The 22080-nt window shown below is 41.4% G+C and overlaps 1 protein-coding gene across 8 annotated transcripts in view; it reads left to right on the top strand.

Annotated features, from left to right (window-relative positions):
• The window catches only part of NUP214 (nucleoporin 214), a 106359-nt gene that overhangs the window by 70081 nt on the left and 14198 nt on the right, over positions 1-22080 (top strand). For 4 of the 8 annotated variants that reach the window (XM_072748338.1, XM_072748337.1, XM_072748341.1 and 1 more), the window contains 3 exons: positions 1952-3781; positions 5507-5577; positions 18841-18991. In XM_072748338.1, the coding sequence (XP_072604439.1) occupies positions 1952-3781; positions 5507-5577; positions 18841-18991 (2052 nt within the window). Of the gene's footprint in view, positions 1-1951; positions 3782-5506; positions 5578-18837; positions 18992-22080 lie in introns of all 8 variants that reach the window. The other 4 variants (XM_026009534.2, XM_072748336.1, XM_072748339.1 and 1 more) reach the window with 1 other exon arrangement.

The raw sequence follows: 22080 nt of genomic DNA, 5'->3' as shown, positions 1-22080 counted from the left end.
TTGACTTTTTAAATTACAAACAAGGAAAAGATTTGTCTCTGGGAAAGCAAGACTGGGCTATAAAGGTAGATGTTAATGTGTGAATTAAAATGTCTCACTCCATCTTCTTATCTGTAAAAGACCAGATTCATCTTCTCTCCCGGATAACCTGTCTGTGAACACACTGGTCCGCAGTGTGTTGTTATATATCCATCAACTGGCATGTTTTTAACGTTGAAAAGAATTTAGGGACCTGTAAAGAAACCACATGTATTTTTTAAGTGCCTCTCAGTTCTCAGTTTAAGTTTATTTTTCTTTCATTTTGAAAAGCAAGCTCTTCCTATGAAAGTGATGTATTCCGTAATCAAACATTGTGCTCCTCAGTTGCTGCATTTCTTTTATATGTCCTTCTGGGTTTTTTTGTCTTCTTCTATATTTCATTTAACACCATCTCTTAGGATTTTTCCAGTATTACTGGAAACGTTATATAAATGTTACTTGCAATGGCTACGTGATTTCTGTCTTGTATATATGCTGTGATCTGTTTAACCCATTTACCTTTTGGACATTTAGGTTATTTCTAGGTTTTCCAAATAATAACACATTAAGCGTCTTTCTTCTGTTCATTCAACAAATATTTTTTGAGTGCTTTCTTTGTGCCAACCTAAGTGGTAGAATTTTTAGTGAAAAGGGGATCCCTTAAGATCTGGAGAGAGATTAGGGAGCTAAAAGCATAGCAGACTTCCTAAACCTAACTTGTGTGTGGCACTTAAAGAGTTGATGGTTTCCTTCCTTTCTTTCTAGAATAATGATTCTTAAACTGTTTTCGTAACCTTTGCCCGCATAGATATGGCAGCGTACACTGGAGGCCAGGCCCATGTCTTCCCCTGTCCCACTTTCTAGAGGAAAAACAACTCAGTGATATAAAAAGATTAAGAGGAACAAAATAATAACTGTCAGAAGTCATAAGTAAAATAGTCCTAAAATGCAGTGGTAATTCCATAAACATTTTAATTAATAGAATAGAAACCACCGAGAACCATAAGCAACCCAGTACAACAGCAGTGATACAAGGTTTTTCAGGAAATTGTACACAGGAAATTGGGGCTTTGCAGTCTTCCAAGAAACCAGACTTCTTAGAACAATATGGGTTAGAAACATCAATAAACACTGTAATAGGTGAATTTTACCTAGAACTATCATATTTTGGTTACTTTTATTCGCGCTTACTATTTGACCGGGAGTTGGTAGTGCTTCACCTGTTTCATTTCATCTTTGTAACAGCTCTCTGATGTAGCTACTCTTACTATATCTATTTTTCAAATGGGGAAATTGAGGCCCCAAGAGGTAAAGTAACTTTTTCAGAGTTATTAGTTGTACAGACAGCAGGTGGCAGAGTACCTGGCTCCAGAGCCTATGACCTTGACCCCCGGGTCCTATTGCCTCTTTATGTAAAGCTGATTACCGAGTGAGCACTAGGGAATGACCCTTCATTGTACATAAAAATAATTGTCTGTGTACTGATATTTTCTTTGCCCATAAAAAACGCATGAGGAACTTCCATTTTGGATCAAGTCCTGGCCTACCAGGAGGTCCGTAGACGAGCACTGTGTCAAAAGTATTATTGAGGAAAGCACACACAGGGAAAAAAGAGAGAAGATGTCATTTTATTTCTCTATCACAGTGTGATAACCCTGTGAATTTCATGCATTCTAGATAGGACAGTATGTTAGTTATGATGTAATGATCACAAAAAGGATGTTTATTCCTCTCACCTCCGTGAGCTTGCTCAGAACTAGCCCTCTCGTGGAAAAGCCTTCACTATGTTTCCCCAAGGAAAAGTGCTGTCCCAGGACAGCCGTCCCGACTGTATCAAGGGGAGAGAGACATGGGCTTGGAAACAGTCCGTGGGAATATGACAGATCATGTGTTGCTAAATCCAACCCACTTTCTAATTTCTTTTTCTTGCTAGGGGCAGCACCCCCCACTAAAGAGTCACACCAGCTTGATGCATTCTCCTTTGGCGGGGGAGGCAAACCTTTTTACGAGCCAGGTACTGAAAGCTCCCCACCCTCTGGGATGGCAGCGCCACATAGCTCTGGAGCCGCCACCACCTCTCCTGCGGAGCCTGCGCCTTCCAGTGGCCGACCTGCAGCACCTTCTGGACTTGCTGTCTCTACTGCCTCTGGCAAGCTGGAAACTCCGCCATCCAAGTTGGGAGAGCTTCTGTTTCCAAGTTCTTTGGCTGGAGAGACCCTGGGAAGTTTTTCAGGACTGCGCGTCGGCCAAGCAGATGATTCTACAAAACCAACCACCATTAAGGCTTCATCCACAAACCTGACTGGTGTGCAGCCGGCCAAGACTTCAACCGTCCCCTCGGGGTTTAGTTTTACTGGCCCTCCCCTGGTAGGGAAGCATGCAGAGCCCCCCGTGACCTCCTCTGTGACCACCACTGCAGGGGCACCAGCGGCAGCTGGCACAAGCACTAGCAGCTCCTCAACTGGCATCTTTGGCGGCCTGCCCCTCACCAGTGCAGGATCCTCAGGGATAATGGGTTTTGGTGGGATGACCCCAGGTGGTAGCAAGACGAGTTTTTCCTTTGGCAGCCAACAGACGAGTAGTATGGTACCCCCACCCACCCCCCCATCAGCAACAACTGCCACCCCCCTTCCTACCGCATTCCCCACATTGTCCTTTGGTAGCCTCCTGAATTCAGCATCTGCTCCCACCCTGCCTGTGGCCTCTGGGAAAAGCACAGAGGAGTCCACGTCATCAGCTTCTCCTGAGAAGCCAGACAACAGTGAGGTCTCAGCCTCAACAAGCTCGCTTCTAGGGCCGCAGCCGTCAACCTCACTTCCCCAGGCTCCTCTGCAGACTTCCGACTCTGTTAAGAAAGAAGCTGCTGTGGCTCAGCCTGCAGCCAGCAGCCCTGGCCCTGCAGGCTCCAATACCAGTCTCATAGCACCTGGTGTCGAGGCCACTCCAGCTGCCCCCACGGTCCCCGATGTCAGGACAGAATCAGCGTCTCCCACCTCAACGCTCTCAGCACCTGGGCAGAGCACTGTCACGGCTGCTGCAGTCCCCAGCGTGGTCCCTGTGGCCATTGAAACCCCAGGTCCCCCTGTAACCTCCAGCTCTGTTTCCAGTGTTGCTCCAAGCCCAGTCACAGAGACACCAGTGTTTGGGACTGCCACCGCGGGCTCATCTGTCTTCACTCAGCCCCCCGCTGCCAGTTCTAGCTCAGCTTTCAGTCAGCTCCCCAGCAACACGGCCACTGCCCCCTCGACCACCCCTGTGTTTGGGCAGGCGGCCGTCAGCACCGCACCAAGCCTGTTTGGGCCACAGACTGGCAGTGTAGCTAGCACGGCAGCCGCCACACCTCCGGTCAGCAGCTCAGGCTTTGGCAGCCCTGCCTTCGGCACCTCAGCCACCGGGGTCTTTGGACAGACGACGTTTGGGCAGGCTCCGGCCTTTGGGCAGTCCACCAGCAGCCCTGCAAGCGGCTTTTCCTTCAATCAGCCTGGGTTCAGCTCTGGGCCTGCTTTTGGCCAGTCAGCATCTTCCACCTCCACGTCTGCCAGTGGGAATGTCTTTGGTGCCTCCTCAAGTACCAGTAGCTCCAGCTCCTTCTCGTTTGGACAGTCCTCTGCCAACACAGGAGGGGTGCTATTTGGCCAGAGCAACCCTCCCGCGTTTGGGCAGAGTCCCGGCTTCGGGCAGGGAGGCTCTGTGTTTGGTGGCACCTCTGCCACCACCACAACGGCGGCGTCATCCTCTGGGTTTAGCTTCTGTCAAGCTTCAGGTAAGAATTTACAGAAGACTTCTTTGTTCTCCTCTGCATTATTTGAAACATTTGCAAAAATTCTGTATTTCAAATTAAAAGAAAGGAGGGGAAACAAAAGAGAGACTCTAAATTCAAGAAGGGCGCCTCAGAGTACTGGTGGCCTCAGGCATTTCCTGGGCCTTGTCACCATCACTGCAGTTTTGCTCCTCAGCAAGTTCTCCACTCTTAGTCAGGAGAGTGCCAGTTTCATGGGGAAAAACACACATCTTTAGCTTAAGGTCATGGCAAGGTTCATACCTTTAGATTTGGAAGGTGCTTTAGAGGCTGTTAGGTCCCAAACTGTCAAGCCTCGAGGAGACTCATCTAATGTCATGAGCCAGAACCAGACTCTGGAGTGCCTCCTAGTTCGCTGCCCTGCCAACATTTTATATCCTGCTGCCTCTGACGCCATCTTACTTGCTACGAGGGCAGATACTGACGTTTGAGAAGTTGTGTTTTTTTCCCTATTTTCAGTGTAATTAAACAAAAATCTTTAAATGTTACTTTTTTTTTTAAGTAAAACACAATCCACTGTTGTGTGTCCAATTTTACAGCTGCCTTTACTTCCACAAGTTATCAGTAGGACAATTTGAAAATAATTTCGCTTTCTGATAATTATCTTAGGGAAAAGGCATTTCTTCAGTTAGGCTGTGGGAGGAGAAACAGGGATTGATGAATTCTTGTTGGGCAGAGTTATGAATAACTGCTTATTCGTTCATGTGGTGATGATTTATTTGAAAATGGTTCATAATTTATCAGGAAGGAAAATTTTTCCTTCCCTCAACAAATATTTGTTAAGCTCCCACTAAGTTCAGCTACAAGGACACAGAGCTGAAAGAGTCCTGAGATCTACCTGCTGCCCTATCAGGAGGCTGTTTGGCCTGTGGGAATTATGGGAAACGTGATGATGGTTGTGGAGAGTGGGCAGGGGGAAAGGCCTGAGGAGTCTCACAGAGAAGGGTGTTCAGCACACTGGGGTGCATCCTTTTTCTGCAGTCTAAACTTGAGAATCCCTCATGCACAAGTTTAATCCAACTATTTGAACATAATTGAGAACCTCTGAAAAAATCTTTCATCTAGTAACTATGTGGAAAGGTACCTGAGCAATATACTTAAGCCCTGGTGGAAGAATTGACACTTGCCTGAGCTCACCCACCTAGATCAGTGACAAAGCTGGGTATGGAACTCTTGCCTTCTAACTCCTTGTCTTGGGCTCTTCAGTTAGAGTACACAGTCTCATCTGGTTTTCCCAGGTCCTGTTCAGACCAGCGCTTCAGACATCCTCTGCCAACCAGAAGAAAGATGAACTACCCCAAAAGAATCTCGTATTTGAGGAAACCAGAGAGTAAAAATATTCATGATATTAAGTCAGTCATTGGAAAGACTCCGTGACAGCTGAGTCTCAGGAAAAACTACCCTGAGAGTATACTGCTGTATCAGTCCCTACCCACCTGGGGTTTGGTAGGAGACAAGAATTCAGTCCTCAGGATTTTGGAATTTATATTAGTATGAAATGTTAACGATGACCAAAGGTCTTTATTTACTTATAATGTTCTCCGTTTCCTATAAAGGAAAACAGATTTTATTTGTGAGTTGACTTATTATCAGGTATCTTAGTACATCTGAATGCAATTTAAAAACACAAAATACTTGATGTTGTAAAGGAGTCATCCAAATTAAACTTGTTCTCTTCTTATTTTATAGGTTTTGGGTCTAGTAATACTGGTTCTTTGTTTGGTCAAGCAACCAGTACTGGCGGAACAGTCTTTGGCCAGGTAAATAATGTATGTTTGTTTCCATTCATGTCAACATGTAGCAGACCCATCCACATTGTTCCCGCACAGTGTAAGCAGTTTGTACTCTATGCCCGATGCCAGCAAATAGCCTCATAGGATTCTCAAGCTCTGCCTTCTTTGGCTCCCTTGGGGAGGCAGAAATCTCAGTCTCTGATTCGAGAGAATCACTATAGTTTTGACCCTTCTCTGACAGTCCTCTAGGAAGCACTTTAGAAGCACAGTATCTGATCTCTATCCATCTTCTCTGCCCATTCTGCTAGGGCGGGAGTTCACACACTACAGTCCATGGGCTACATCTCCTCCTCAGCTTTGTTGTATATGGGGTTTTTTGTTTTCTTTTTAAGGTCCTGGAGCTAAGAATACTTTTTACCTTTTTAAATGGTTATTTAAGCCAAAAGAAGAATATGTAACCGACACCATATATGGCCTCTGGACTAAGCTGTATGCACTTTGGTGACCTGAGTTGTTTGAGTTTGTGCAGATAGTGGTGATCTACATGTGGGCACGGTTTTAAGTGCTTTACATAAATGGACTCACATAATCAGTAGTGCTTCTGAGAGGTAGGTGCTATTATTGTCCCCATTCCACAGATGAGGACAGCGAGGGCTCAGAGAGAGTAAATGTATTGTTATATCACATGCGTTCAGATCACAGTAACCCCTCAAGGAGTCCTTGTGAAGAAAGGTCCTCTAATGTAGCAAAGACGATGGTGGCTTTCTGAAGGTGGACTTGACATATGTCCGTTAACTAACGAAGTGGCAGATGTACCCTATGTTTCTGCCACATCTTCAGGAAGATATTTTCTTAGTGCTCCCTTTCCTTCAAAGACACGCTTTATCCTGATCAGTGATCTGTGGCAGGGGGAAGTGAAACTTCGGAGCTGATAATGGCAGGTGAAGTCATTTAAACTGAGGTCCTCACTGGAAACGGCTAAAAATGGTAGATAAAACACAAAAACCACAGTTTCAAAAGCACTGGCAAAAAAAAAAAAAATTAAAATAAATAAATAAATAAATACATGCATGCATGCACTGGCAGCTAACAGAGTATTTTGCCAAGCCAGATAAAAAGAAAATGGGCATCTGTAGAAGTGATGAGAACGCAAGAGCCAGTGTTACCATGAGGGCATTTATTCATCTGATAAAATTTTATTTTTTTTAAGATTTAATTTATTTATTCATGAGAGAGAAAGAGACAGAGACACAGGCAGAGGGAGAAGCAGGCTCCATCCAGGGAGCCCGATGTGGGATTTGATCTTGGGACTCTAAGATCACGTCCTGGGCTGAAGGCAGGCGCTAAACCACTGAGCCACCCAGGCGTCCCTCATCTGAGAAAATTTTAATAACCCCAAAGGGCAAAGGAACAGAAGTCACAACTGAGATAGGCACAGAATGAGGAGTCTAAAAGAGACCACCCCAAGGTGAGCTGGGACTCCAGATTCACTGGGTCTCCACCTGTGAATGTAGCCTGACAGGATCCTACGGTGGTGGTGTCTGCAGATGGCTGGCAAAAGCAGCGCAGACCCACTTTGAAGAAAAGTAGCTTTACTCTAAGCCTGGGATGATTTTACTCCTAAGCCTAGGACGTCAATTCTCTCGCCTAAATCACAAAAGGAAATAGAACTATGAGCAGGGCCCAGAATAAACATCAGACATACATGTACAAAGACTTCCACACTATAAAACATCTATGTTTTACATGCTTGATAGAAATAAAAGGCAAACTTGAACATACTGGTGAAGAGGAAGGGGTAAGATGTGTCATAGCTGCATTGAAAACCAAATAGAACTTCTAGAAAAATATAATTAAAATTTAAAATCAGCAGATTAGACCCAGCTGAAGAGAATGGTAATCTACCAGAATAGGGATCAGCAAACTTCTATAAAGGACTAGATAGTTGGAGAACCACATACAGTTTCCACCACAGCTACTTATTGCTACACAAAAGCAGGCCATAGACAGTAAATACGTGAATGAACATGATTATGCTTTCATAAAACTTTATTTACCAAAACAGCAGCCCGGATTGAGTCCACAGATTATAGTTTGGTGGCTGTCAAACTCACGAGCAGGTCAGATTAAGTTACCTGGAATATATCATGGAGAGCAAAAAAGATGAAAGATACAAAAGAACAGGCAACACCCTTTTTGAACTTGGCCACAGTAACTTCTTGCAAGATACATCCACAAAGGCAAAAGAAACAAAAGCAAAAATGAACTATTGGGACTTCATCAAGATAAGAAGCTTTTGCACAGCAAAGGATACAGTCAACAAAACTAAAAGACAACCTACAGAATGGGAGAAGATATTTGCAAATGACATATCAGATAAAGGGCTAGTTTCCAAAATCTATAAAGAACTTATTAAACTCAACACCAAAGAAACAATCCAATCATGAAATGGGCAAAAGACATGAAGAGAAATCTCACAGAGCAAGACATGGACATGGCCAACATGCACATGAGAAAATGCTCTGCATCACTTGCCATCAGGGAAATACAAATCAAAACCACAATGAGATACCACCTCACACCAGTGAGAATGGGGAAAATTAACAAGGCAGGAAACAACAAATGTTGGAGAGGATGCGGAGAAAAGGGAACCCTCTTGCACTGTTGGTGGGAATGTGAACTGGTGCAGCCACTCTGGAAAACTGTGTGGAGGTTCCTCAAAGAGTTAAAAATAGACCTGCCCTACGACCCAGCAATTGCACTGTTGGGGATTTACCCCAAAGATTCAGATGCAATGAAACGCCGGGACACCTGCACCCCGATGTTTCTAGCAGCAATGTCCACAATAGCCAAACTGTGGAAGGAGCCTCAGTGTCCATCGAAAGATGAAAGGATAAAGAAGATGTGGTCTATGTATACAATGGAATATTACTCAGCCATTAGAAACAACAAATACCCACCATTTGCTTCAACGTGGATGGAACTGGAGGGTATTATGCTGAGTGCAGTAAGTCAATCGGAGAAGGACAAACAGTGTATGTTCTCATTCATTTGGGGAATATAAATAATAGTGAAAGGGAATATAAAGTAAGGGAGAAGAAACATGTGGGAAATATCAGGAAGGGATACAGAACATAGACTCCTAACTCTGGGAAACGAACTAGGGGTGGTGGAAGGGGAGGAGGGAGGGGGGTGGGGGGGAATGGGTGACGGGCACTGAGGGGGACACTTGACAGGATGAGCACTGGGTGTTATTCTGTATGTTGGTAAATTGAACACCAATAAAAATTAATTTATTAAAAAAAAAGAAAGATACAAAAGAGAGCCAAATGTTAAGAGAAAATTTAACATGTTTAATCAAAGAAGAGAAAAGATGTGTGACAATATCAGAGAAAAAGACATTTCCAAAACCAGTAGAAAACAGTAACCCACAGCTTCGAAAGTCCCACAAATGCTGAGTAGAACGTGTGAAAAGAAACTGATTCCAAGACCCATCACAGTGAAGCTGCACAGATATAAAGATAAAATGTTAAAAGCCCTCAAGAGAAAGACAAGTTACCTTTAAAAGAGCAATAGTTGGACTCAGAGCTGACTTCTCAGCAGTGACAGTGAAAGCCAGAGACAGTCTTTTTACCTAGAATTTCTAAACCCCACAAAAAACATCTTTAAAGATTGAAGGGAAATCAAGACATTTCTCAGACAGATATTGAGAGAATTTATGCCTAGCAAATTCTAAAGGATATTCTTCAGGCAAAAAGAAAATTTGACTTCACTAAAATTATGGCTCTCTTAAGGTAAAACAAGCCATGAAATGGTAAAATTACAGCCTATAAAACTGACAGAGTAATTGTATTTAGAATATGTAAACAATACAACTAAAAAGAAGGCAAGTACACCACCACCAAAATGGCTAAAAGGTTGACAGTATTCAATATTGGTGAGGAGGTATAGCAACTAGAAACTCGTATGTCGCATAAGGGAGTATAAATCCATATACCACAAAAAAATTCGTCTTGAGCCAGCGTATCTACTTCGGTATAACGTAACCAGCAGAAACAAGTGCTTTCCTTCGCAAGAAGGTAGGAATGAGAATGTTCCTGGTAGTGTATTTGTAATAACTAAAAACAAGAAACAACCAAAATGCCTATCAGCTGAAGAATGGATGAATAAATTGTGGTATATTTGTACAGTGGCATACTACAAAATAGTGAAATCAAATGCATGTTCGTATACAAAACAAAATGGGTAAATCCCACAGATGTAGTGTTAAATGAAAGAAGCCAGATCTGAGAGTATATACTGTTGGATTACAGTTTCTTAAAGAGGCAAATACAGGCAAAACTTAGCATGATAGAAATTATAGTGGTGGTTTCTCCTAGGGCATTAAACATGGGGTACAGAGGAGCTGTCTAAAGTTCTCAAACAATGTCTGCTATTTTGAACTGTTATAAACACTTGTATGTCAAAATTCACTGAGCTCTCTACACATAAAATTTGTAAATTTAAACACAAGGAAAATAAGCAAAAATTTCATTAAAAAAAGATAGTTTATTGCACAACTTTGTAAATGAACCTGATGCTACTAAATTGTACACTTAAAAATCCTGAAGTCAATAACTTTTATGTATATTTTATCACAATTTTTTAAAGAAGGAGGAATAAAATAAATAAATAAATAAATAAATAAATAAATAAATAAATAAGTAAGTAAGTAAGTAAATGTTAGCTAGAAGACCAAGAAACATTCAGTTAGTAATATGAATTAAACCAAAAGAGATACACACCTATACAACAGCAAAAATTCAAAGCGCAATTATAACAAATGCCAGCAAATCTATACAGAGCAAAGGAAGTTTGCATGTACCCCTGGTTGGAGTGTCATTTGGTACAACCTTACCTTGGAAAATAGTGTGGCTTGATCCAACAGAGACTGGTAGTTCCAACTCCTAGGTGTGTTCTTTAGAGAAAGTCATCATGGACATGGGCACCAGGATACAGGAGCGTTTATAACCACATTGTTACAGTAACCAAAGACTGGAAGCATCCCACATGTTTACCAGTATTCCAATGTGTAGACAAGTTTGTATTGTTCTATAGTAGAATTTAACCAGCTGTGAAAATGACTAAACCAAAGTGGCATGAGGAACTCACAGGCATAATGTTGAGCTAACAGAGATAAAACTTAATGTGATAAACTCTATATTGGTTACTCGTTTCCACCACCCACCCCCATATTCTTCTGTCACAGAAATTATGTTTGCAATTGGAGGGGCCAGAAATTCAAATCAATATTTTATCTGATGATAGGGGCTTTCTGTGTTGTATTCATTGCTATATCCCCAATTCTTAGGACTCTGGCTAGCACATGATAGACACCATAAAAATGAATACATTTTCAGTTGACAGGAGTATCCTCAGAAATATCTAAGAGAAAGAAAGAAAAGAAAAGAAAAGAAAAGAAAAGAAAAGAAAAGAAAGAAAGAAAGAAAAGAAAAAAGAAAAGAAAGAAAGAGAAAGAAAGAAAGAAATATCTAAGAGTACAAGGCAGATTCTGGCTAGGATTCAGAAGACCTTAACTCCTTTAATAACACCAAGCAAAATCCAGATAATGTAATATCACATTTATCCCATGGATATTGGAATTATCTAGTGCCACGTAACACATGACCCCCAAATCAGCAGCATTTATATATATCCAGTGGTTGGTTTTGCTGTTGGCTCAGAATTTAACTGGAGTTCTTGGTTTCTCTCTGTGGCCTGGGCTTCCTTACAACATGGTGGCTGGATTCCAAGAAAAAATTTTCAAAAAAAAAGAAAGGGAATCAAGCAGAAGCCATATAACCTTTTATGACCTATTTGCAGAGCATTACTTAGGTTGCATTCTCTTGTTCAAGGCAGTCATAAAATCTCATTCAAGTGTAAAAGGAGGGCAATAGACTTTACCTCTTAGAAGAGCACATGAGTCTAGAAATATTGCTGTGACCATCTTTGGAAAGTATCTGTCACAGTGGGACTCAGACTGGCAGAAAGCCTTGTGGAATTGATTTCCAGAGACGGAAGCCCATGGTAGGTGAATGTGATGGGATAGCGGATTCTGGGGGCACATGTCAAGTCTGGGTTTGAGAAGTGGAAGAGAAGCCTTGCTAAAGACTGAAGAAATGTACTGGCTAGAGAAGAATCCAGAAGGAGCTATTGGCAACAAGGGGAACAAGCAAAATAAATGACCAGTAAGTGCATGAAAAGATCAATACCATTCAACATTAGGAATATGAAAATCAAAACCATAATGAAAATACCTCTTTACACCCATTCGGTGGCAATAATAATAATTTTTAAAACCCTGAGAATAATAGGTGTTGACAAGGATGTAGAGAAATTGGAACCCTCATACATTGTTGGTTAGAATGTAAAATAGTGCATCTGTAGAACATAGTTCAGTGGTTCCTCAAAAAGCCAAACATAGAATTGCCATATGACCCAGCAATGCCACTACTGGGTATATACCTATAGGAATTAAAAGTAGGAAGTAAAAAAAAAAAAAAAAAAAAAAAAAGTAGGAAGTCAAAGAGACTCTTTTCACCAGTCTTCACAGCAGCATTACTCACAGTAGCCAAAAGGAGGAAACAACCCAAGTTTCCATCAACAGATGACTGGACAAACAAAATATGGCCTATTCATATGGAGGAATATTATCCAGCCTTCTAAAGGGATGAAGTTCTGATTCATACACACTACACTTGGATGAACCTTGAATGCATTATGCTAAATAAAATGAGCCAGACCTAAAGGGACAAGTAACGTATGATTCCATCACGAAGTATTTATTTAGAATAGGTAAGTTCATAGAGCAAGAAAATAGATTAGAAATGACCATTGGCTATAAGGAGGAGAGAGTGGGACTTACTGCTTAATGGTTAAGAATTTTGGTTGTGGTGATGAAAAAATCCTGGAAATCGGTATTGATGATGGCTGTATAACATTGTGAATATAGTTCATGCCACTGAATTGTATGCTTGCTTACATGGTTAAAATTACAAAATGATATTTTGCCACAATTTTAACTTAATGTAACATACCAAAAACTATTGAATTCTATCCTTTAAAATCAGTGACTTTTATGGTATGTGGATTAAATCCCAATAAAGCTGTTTTGTTAAGAAAAAAAAAAAAGATGGAGGTCGAAAGACTTGCAAGTACAACAGTAATTTGTTCAATATAAAAGTCTTCCCTAACCACCTCTCCCCGACTTTTTCTAAGAGAAAGGAAGTAAAGGCAGGACCAAAAAGCAGAAAGACTTGCACAATCCTGCAATCTTGCTGCCCAGAACTGTTGAATCCAAAGGTAACATTGCAGCCCAACTGCCTCTTGGCTCCAGGCTCAACAATAAGAGAAATAACCTAAACCCTAAGCAAACACAGAGGTGAGTTCAGTCTTTGGTTCATTTCCAGATCAATTCAACACATAGTAAAATGTGAATAGTTGCATATTCACTTTGGGATACAGATGAAAGAGGGCTCTGGTGCTGTGGGAGAAACAGTGTTCTTCATTCCCCATGCCTCAGTTCTACATGCAAAGTCTGGTATACCAAAAAAAAATGTATGTATTTTACACATATATGGCATATATAATATATAACATGAAGAAGCAAAAATAGTAGGGACACCCACAATCGTATTTTAGAAAACAATAAAAAACAACCTGTAGATGATCCAGATAATGGAACTAGCAGGCAGAGACTTTAAAATAACAATTGTGACTCTTGTGCTCAAGTATTTACAGGAAAAGGAAAGAATGGGTGAATAAGGAATCTCAGCAGAGAATTGAAAGTCATAAAAATATATAGTCTTGATCTGTATCTAAAGTTTAAATCTAGGGACACCTGGGTGGCTCAGCAGTTGAGCGTCTGCCTTCAGCTCAGGGCGTGATCCCAGAGTCCCGGGATTGAGTCCCACATCGGGCTCCCTGGATAGAGCCTGCTTCTCCCTCTGCCTGTGTCTCTGCCTCTCTCTGTGTGTCTCTCATGGATAAGTAAATAAAATCTTCAAAAAAAAAAAAGTTTAAATTTAGTATCTGAAATTAAAAATGATTAGACATACTTACCAGCAGAGTGAGTACTACAGAAAAACCATGAACTTGAACACGTGTCAAAAATTATTTCAGAAATTATCTGAAGTGAAGCTCGGAATGGAGGTCCCTGGCTGGCTCAGTTGGCAGAACATGTGACTCTTGATCTGAGGGCCCCATTTTGTTGGTGTGGAGCCTACTTAAAATGAATGAATATGTAAACAATGTTTTGAATGAAACTCAGACTGAGATACCCACCAAGCAGAACATTAGTGACCTGTGTGACAAATTATCAGGCAGTCTGGAGTGTTTGTAATTTGAGTCCTTGAAGGCAAGGAGACAGACAAAAGTACTTGAAGAAAAATGGCCACGCTTTTCCAAATGTATGGAAAAACAAATCCTGAAGCCCAAGAAACTCTGTGAACCCTAAACAGAATAAATGCCAGAAGACCACACCTAGACACATCATAGATAAGCTTCTGAAAACCAAATACAAGGAGTAAAATCTTAAAGCAGCTAAAAAAGACTCAGGCCATACTGGGAAACAATGTATTGTATGGTTATGAGGAGATGTTAAATATGTGACAACCGGAGCAAAAAGGCTTCTTTTGCTCCTTTTGCACAGACTAGTGGTTCTCAAATGGTATCAATTCCACCCCTACTCCCATCCCCCTGTGGGAGAATTCCACAGTTACAATGTCTGGAGACCTGTTTGGTCCTCAGGAGTAGGGGATACTGTCAGCATCTAGGGGGTTAGAGGCCAGGGATGCTGCTCAACATATATCCCTCCAAAACAAGGAATTATCCAGCCCAAAAGTCTAGTGCCACTGTTAAAAAAGCATTGTTAGGTAAACAAAAAGAACACAAAAAGCAGTAAGCATTAATGGAGAAACTTTAGAAAGTAGCCTCCATCAGAATTTGAAAGTAATACTCATCAAAAGACTGTAATGAAGTGAAAAGGCAGGGCATAGACTGGGAGAAACTATAATGTACCAAATGAAAGCCTTCTGTCCAGATTATATAAGGAATATATAAAGAACTTTTAAAAAGTAAGCAAAGTACTTACTTTACAAAAGAGGATATGAATGGCCAATAAGCATGTGAAAACTTGCCTGTTATCATTAGTCATCAGAGAAACGCAAATTGGAATCACAATAAGACACTGCTCCATAGCCGCTAGAATCACTAAAATTTAAGAGCTAACAAAATCAAATGTGGAGATCTAAAGCAAGTAGATCTCTGAATATGTTGCTGGTGGGATGAAAACCTAGTGATTTGGGAAACCATTTGGCAATAAATCTGAAAAATGTACTATTTTTGTAGTTTAACAGTTCCAGTCCTAGGTATTTACCCACAAAAGCTGAAAATAAAGGTCCACAAAACGACTTAATGCTTATAGCAGCTTTGTTTATGACAGCTGAAACCTGGAAACAGTCCAGATGTTTACCAGGATACTAGTAAACACCAGCATACTCCTGCAATGGAATACTGCTCAGCAGTCTAAAGAGAAGAATGACCAACACATGCAGCAATATAGATGAATCTCAAAAGCACATGTTGATTCTAGCCAGGTCAGTTAGGCAAGGAAATGAAATAAAGGCATCTAGATTGGAAGGGAGAAAGTAAAACTATCTGCAGATAGCATGATCAGATAAATAGAAAATCCTAAGGAATCCACTAAAATACTATTAGAACTAATAAATGGGTTCAGTTGTAGGATGCAAGATTAATATTTTTAAAATCTATTATATTTCTATACATTCACAATGAACTATCTGAAGATGCAAGTAAGACAATTCGATTTTTGATAACATCAAAACGAGTATGATACTTAGGAATAAATTTAACAAAATAACTGTAAAACATACTCTGAATACTATAAAATATTTTTTTTAATTTTTTTTTTAATTTTTATTCATTTATGATAGTCACAGAGAGATAGAGAGAGAGGCAGAGACACAGGCAGAGGGAGAAGCAGGCTCCATGCACCCGGAGCCCGACGTGGGATTCGATCCCAGGTCTCCAGGATCGCGCCCTGGGCCAAAGGCAGGCGCCAAACCGCTGCGCCACCCAGGGATCCCTAAAATATTGTTTAAAGAAATTAAAGATGATCTAAATAAATGGAAGGACATCCATTGTTCATAAATTGGAAGGTTACATTTGATAGAGTCTTTATTAAAATAGTTCATTTCAGAGAGTTTTGAGTACTATGAAGAGAATAAATAATGAGGGAAAAGGATTTAGGTTACATACATAGGAAATGCCTTTCTGAAGTCTCATCAGTGTCTCCTTTTCCTTTTTATATTTGTTTCTTTGAATTAGGATCAAATCCAATCCACACATTGAGACTGCTTGATAGGTCTCCTGAGTATGTCTCCATAGATAACTCTTCATTGTATCTCTTACCCCCGTTTCTCATAATTCAGTTGTTCGGTAGAATTTCCTGTGATCTGTTGCTGACTGCATTCCTGTGTTACAGCTCCCAGTTAACTTGGTCCCCTGCCCTTTGTTCCTTCCTTTGAAGTGAGGGTTGGGTCTGGAGGCTTGAGGAGATTCAACTTTGATTTTTTTTAAAATTTATTTTATTTATTTATTTTGGCAACATTATGAGGTTGGATCTTAAACAGTAACTGCCTATTTCATGATATTAAAGAATTGTTCATTTTTAAGGCATGATAATGGTATGGTTATAGTTTGTTTTAGAGATTATATTAGAAAAATCAGTGGTTCAAATGATAAGATGTCTAGGATTTGCTTCATACTAATAAAAGATGAGGGGAGATAAATGGAGTATAGATAAAGATCAACTGGCCATGAGTTCATCAAAATTGCATGATGGGCCTGGGGTAATAGCATTACTTTTTGTACACTTTTAAGATTTTCCATAATTTAAAGTTATAAAACTGTAGTAGTTTATTGTATTTAAAATGAATGGGGGGATCCCTGGGTGGCTCAGTGGTTTAGTGCCTGCCGGTGACCCTGGGGTCCTGGGATCGAGTCCCCCATCAGGTTCCCTGCATGGAGCCTGCTTCTCCCTCTGCCTGTATCTCTGCCTGTGTCTCTCATGAATAAATAAATAAAAATTAAAAAAAAAATGAATGGGACTCTCTAACCTATTTCTGAGGTTGCAATAACTATCAATTCACATTCACTTCTGTGATCCCCTTTTATTCATTTCTGCAGGTAGCCATTATTTTTCAGATCCTATTTTTACCATTTAGGTCGAGCCATCTGAAATTGCCATTTTTCGGTAGGGTGAAAATATCCACATATTGGCAGTTGACTGTGTTTTGGTCTGATGCATGGAAGTCAGCTGCAAAGTCTGATATTTTCTATATGCTGCTTGGATTCATTGTCATGCCTTCCTTCCTTTCAAAGTTTGGCTATTAGTTATCAAAGCCTATGCTTTTGTGATTGGATTCCAAGTTTTAAAAAACTCTTACTCATCGTTAAGTGGTTGTAGTAAACTGTTATTGTCGTTTTAAAGAAATTTAGGGAGAAAAAAAGGGAGTTAGAGACAAGTGTCTTAAAATTAGCCTGTTGCATTCAAGTACAAAAGACCAGTGTAAATTGGACCATGTTGAGGGGAGAGGGAAGGAGAGATGCTAAAAGAGGTTGTCAGAGGTAGACTGGGGCCAGATGATGGAGATCTTGTAGAATTTTTAATTAATGCGTTTAATGGTCTGCCACTCGTAGATATTCTTCTAGCTGCTGTTTGAACAGAGTTTGTAGTGGAAGCAGGACATCGGTTAAGTTGTATAGTAAGGTTAGGTGGCTCAGACCAGTGTGGGCTGTGCCCCTGAGGGGACGCACTAGGGAGTTGTTTCAAAGGTGGCCCTCTGGAGGTGTGACTTAGTGTGAAGTGTTAGAAAAATGCCTGGCATCTAGAAAGTGCTCAGTCATTGGTCTGTTCCCATCACTGTGAAAATACTAAACAGCAGCTGTTTTCTGAGCATATGTTTATATTTCAGGCCCTAAAGTGCATCATGTTTCTTAGCACATTTAATTGTTTTGAGCTGGGTAGTTCATTATTCCCATTTCAGAGGAGATGGACTTCTACACCATTCTGTCTGCCTTTGAAGGACACTTTTTTTTTTTTTAGGATTTTATTTATTTATTCATGAGAGACACGGAGAAAGAGGCAGAGACAGGCAGAGGGCGAAGCAGGGTCCCTGCAGGAAACCTGATGTGGAACTCAATCCCAGACCCCAGGATCGTGACCTGAGCCAAACACAGCTGCTCAACCACTGAACCACCCAGGCATCCCTGAAGGACACTTCTATAAGATTTCTGTACATTAGTAACCCATTTATGTTTTTTTTTCTTTTGTTTTTTGGAACTAGGCTCCATACCCAGTGTGGAGCCCAGTGTGGGACTTGAACTCACCACCCTGAGAACAAGACCTTATAAGCTGAGATCAAGAGTCAGACGCTTAACCACCTGAGGGGCACCCCCACATAACCCATTTCTAAAAGTCTGTCTAATTCTACATTATCATCCAAGAAGACATCACATTTAACTAATATTAATGGTCCCTCAAATCTAGCACTGGTCTTTCTTAACGAATTTCCAAACAGAAATAGTGTGTGATGCCTGAGACAGCTTTGAGTCAGCAAGCACCCTAAGTTAGCAGCCTCCTCTAAGCATAAGATTTGCAGACTTGGACAAAATTCAGCCATGGTCATCATTTCAACAATGGAAGCTAATTTGAGCTTATTTCTGCAGTATGGGAAAGTCATTATGAAATAAAAGTACTCAAATTGGGAGAAAAGACAGTGTAAATCACTTTTCATCAGTTGCTGATGAGTTCAGCCAAATACTGGAGGAATCAAAATCAGTCGTGTTCATAATCGTCCAGAAATGTTTTTAAACTTTCTCATTTGGGGGAATCCTTGAGGGATTGGTTTTCCTGCCCCTGGTATTGTGTCAAGCAGAGACTGCAGGCAGCAGAGCAGATAAACATTCAAAGTTCCCTCCTCCCCTAAATCATGTTTTCAGAGAACTGTGAACATGGAATAGCTTGAGAACTTCTGATTTGTAGGAAGTGCCTGTCCAGAGTCCAGCTTCTTGTGTGGTTGTTAGAGCATCCGTCCCAGAACTAATCAGAGTACTCTTGCTTTTTCCATCTGTCCCAGCTGTGAATGCCTCCTTTCCACGGATGTGGCCTGCCATTTGACGATGACCTCTCATCCTATCTCACTTCCTGCCCCTTTTGTTTTCCAGCAGCCCTCTTCCAGTGGGAGCGTGTTTGGGTCTGGAAACACTGGAAGAGGGGGAGGTTTCTTCAGTGGCCTTGGAGGGAAACCCAGCCAGGATGCAGCCAACAAAAACCCATTCAGCTCAGCCAGCGGGGGCTTTGGATCTGCAGCCACCCCAAGTAAGTTGAGACCATTTTCCCAGTCCCTTGGCCCCATAATGCCATTGTCATCCTTGTGGTGTGAGCAGAGCTTTGGTGACAAGTGTAGAAAGGAAAGAGAAGATCTAGAAGGCCCATTTAACATGGATCAAAGCAGTGTGATCTGTTTTGATTTTGCTTTTCGGTTTTCAGTTTTTTAATGAGATGTCCTGTATAATTATGAAAAGACATCAGAGCTGCAAGGTTAGGATCTGTGCATTGAGTTCCTCCCCTATTCTCTCCCAAGGCCCAGATTGCTCTGTTTTTTGGGATTGAAATGACTTGAAGTGAATGCGAGTGGACAGGCATAAATGAGAGCAGCAGAGCAAGTTGGGTATGCTTGGAGAAGAGCATCTGGATTTTCGTTGTATCATACTCACTCTGAATTTGCTTTAAAATTCAGCTGCCACAGGGAAATGTTGCCCAAAACTTGAAGCCTTCATTATTTCTCATCTCTTACATTTTTGTCTTATTTTCAAATGAAGCTGTATCGTTCTGCTCTGGCTAATTTTTCAAATTCTTTGTTGATGTGTCTATTCATGGTTGGAAATAAAAGAAATTTGGGTTTTTTTTTTTAAGTCCTAAAAAAGAAGAAAACTCCACTGCTGATGGAGGCCGATACGGAAAGTTGGGGGCCTGTCATCTTCCTCTTTGCTTCCCTCATTTAACATGCTACCCACGGAACACCTCTCGTCTGCTGTGCCACACAAGATCTTCGCAAATCGGGAGCTAATGTTCTACAGAACAAGACAGATCTTCCTTTACGTTAAGACTTATGCAGTTCAAAGCACAGTTCTCTATTCTGAGTCTCCAGATTCACTGATGAGTTGTTTTGATGTCACTGTCCACCTAAAAAGTATATAAAGAAAGATTATAGTCTAGAGACACAGACTTCTTCACTTGTGAAGGTATATGCATAGAAATCTTTGCTTCCTGTCTGCCAAGAGGAATTTAGAATCCTAGAATAAAGAGATTGTAGAAATTGAGTCTAGTAGTTTTCAAAAACTACTTCTGCAGATAAACTTCTAAGCAGAATTCTTGATGCTTAGAACAGATAAAAGTAGATGTACTTGGAAGCAAGGGTCAAGAACCAGAGATGCGTCTGGGTGGTTTCCCAGCCTTTTCCCCAAGCTCTTAGCATGGGACTGCAGGGCTTCACGGCACATACTTGGACAATAGGATCCTTGTGTGGCACTCTCCATTTTCCAATGATGAAACAAGCCCCAAATGGTTAGGTGATTTTTTTTTTTTTTTTTTTTTTAAGTCACAAGGCCAGGAAGTGGCAGATCTAGAACTCTACTAGATCATGTATAACGTACAAAACAGCCTCCGGCACAGAAGAACCACTCAGTAACATGCTACTTAGAAATGTGGGTTTCTCCCATAGGTAGGTTACCATCTACAAGATTGTGTTATTAAAAAAAAAAAAAAAAAGATTGTGTTATAAACCAGTTTTGTTGAAACTTAGGCACATTGTATCCTTTTAAAAACCCCTTTCCTGGGTGCCTGGGTGGCTCAGTTAGTTAAGTGTCTGCCTTCAGTTCAGTTTCAGGATCTTAAGGTCCTAAGTCCTACATCAGGCTCCCTGCACAGTAGGGAGTCTGCTTCTCCTTCTACCCTCCCCCCGCTCCTGTGCACGCTTGCACACACTCTCTCTCTCTCTTTCTCTCTCATGCGTGCACTCTCTCTTTCAAATAAATAAATCTTAAAGAATGAAAAAGTAAAAACCCCTTACCTCCTTGCTGATTCATCCCTTATACCTTACCTGTCAAAGAGTTGCCTTCCCTCAGTGGGGGACTAGAGATGGCTTGCCCTGGCTTGTGGGAGCCAACTGTGCACATATCTCTCCAGTTGTACCCAGTGTACATCATGTTGGAGAGCCTGAACTCCACTGTTATGTGAGTATTTATATGATGGGAATTGGACAACGCTGCAAGTCAGCTCTGCCCTCCCCTACCCCTAGTCCGTTGTTCACTGGCACACTGTTGTTTCTGATGCTTTAATTCTGCCTTAAAATCAAAGCAGATGCTTTTGTAAGATTATACATTCATGATACCAGACACCTACTGGTCTTTATTTTCCTAAATGTTTTTTTTTTTTTTTAAACTGGCAGTTTACTTTTATGGCAAGAGAAGTTTCAGGTACCAGAAAGACTTAAACATTATTTTGTTTTTATTTTTTTTAATTTTTTAAAGATTGTGTTTATTCATGAGAGACACACAGAGAGAGGCAGAAACATAGGGAGAGAGAGAAGCGGGCTCCCCATGGGGAGCCCGATGCAGGACTCGATTGCAGGACCCTGGGATCCCTCCCTGAGCTGAAAGCAAGACACTCAACCACTGAGCCACCCAGGTGTCCCAACAGTATTTTGTTTTTAAAACTGAAGATAGGAAAAAAAAAAACAACTGAAGATAGGATTCGATAGTGGAAGGGACAGGAGCCTTTGTAGCCTGAGGACCAGGTGCAGGAGAAGAGGAAGAGCCTTGGAAGAGGAAAAGCTAGAAGTCATCCTGGGACAGGCATTGTCCTCACCAGAACTAAGGCAGCTTTCTGCAAACCATGGGTCACCTCTTTCTTTTTGGGTGACTTGGCAATATTTGGCACTTGGAGCACGACATCTGTCCTAGGCCGTATAGATGGTTCTCCGGTTCTCTTCCTGCCTTTCCACTGGTTCCTTTGCTGCTGCTTCTCTCTGTCCTTGGAGGCATGTCCCCCATTGTCCTCTAGGTTATCACAGCAGTCCTCATATCCCCCTCCCTGCTTCCAGCCTCCTCCCCAGGCATCTGGACATTCACACCAAGTAGAGTGTTTTTAACTCTGCTTTGCTTTCACCATTCTCCCTGCACACAACCCCTGGCAGCTTCCCACTTACTTGAAGTCAGCAGTCAGGGCCCTCTGTGAACTGCTCCTACACTCTTTTCTGTTCTCCTAACATGTTCCCTCTGCTTTGGCCAGGTTGTCTGCTGGCCGACCTTCATACACACGCCCCTCACCCTACTCCCGGCTTCAGGGGCAGGGCTCACCTGCTCCCTCCACTCCACCCACCGAACCTCCCCTTCCTTTAAGGGTGA

This window comes from Vulpes vulpes, chromosome 2 (assembly GCF_048418805.1).
Source record: "Vulpes vulpes isolate BD-2025 chromosome 2, VulVul3, whole genome shotgun sequence".
In the NCBI taxonomy this organism is placed as follows: domain Eukaryota; kingdom Metazoa; phylum Chordata; class Mammalia; order Carnivora; family Canidae; genus Vulpes; species Vulpes vulpes.
The sequence above is the reverse complement of the archived record's forward strand: the minus strand, read 5'-3'. Positions and strand labels throughout refer to the sequence as shown.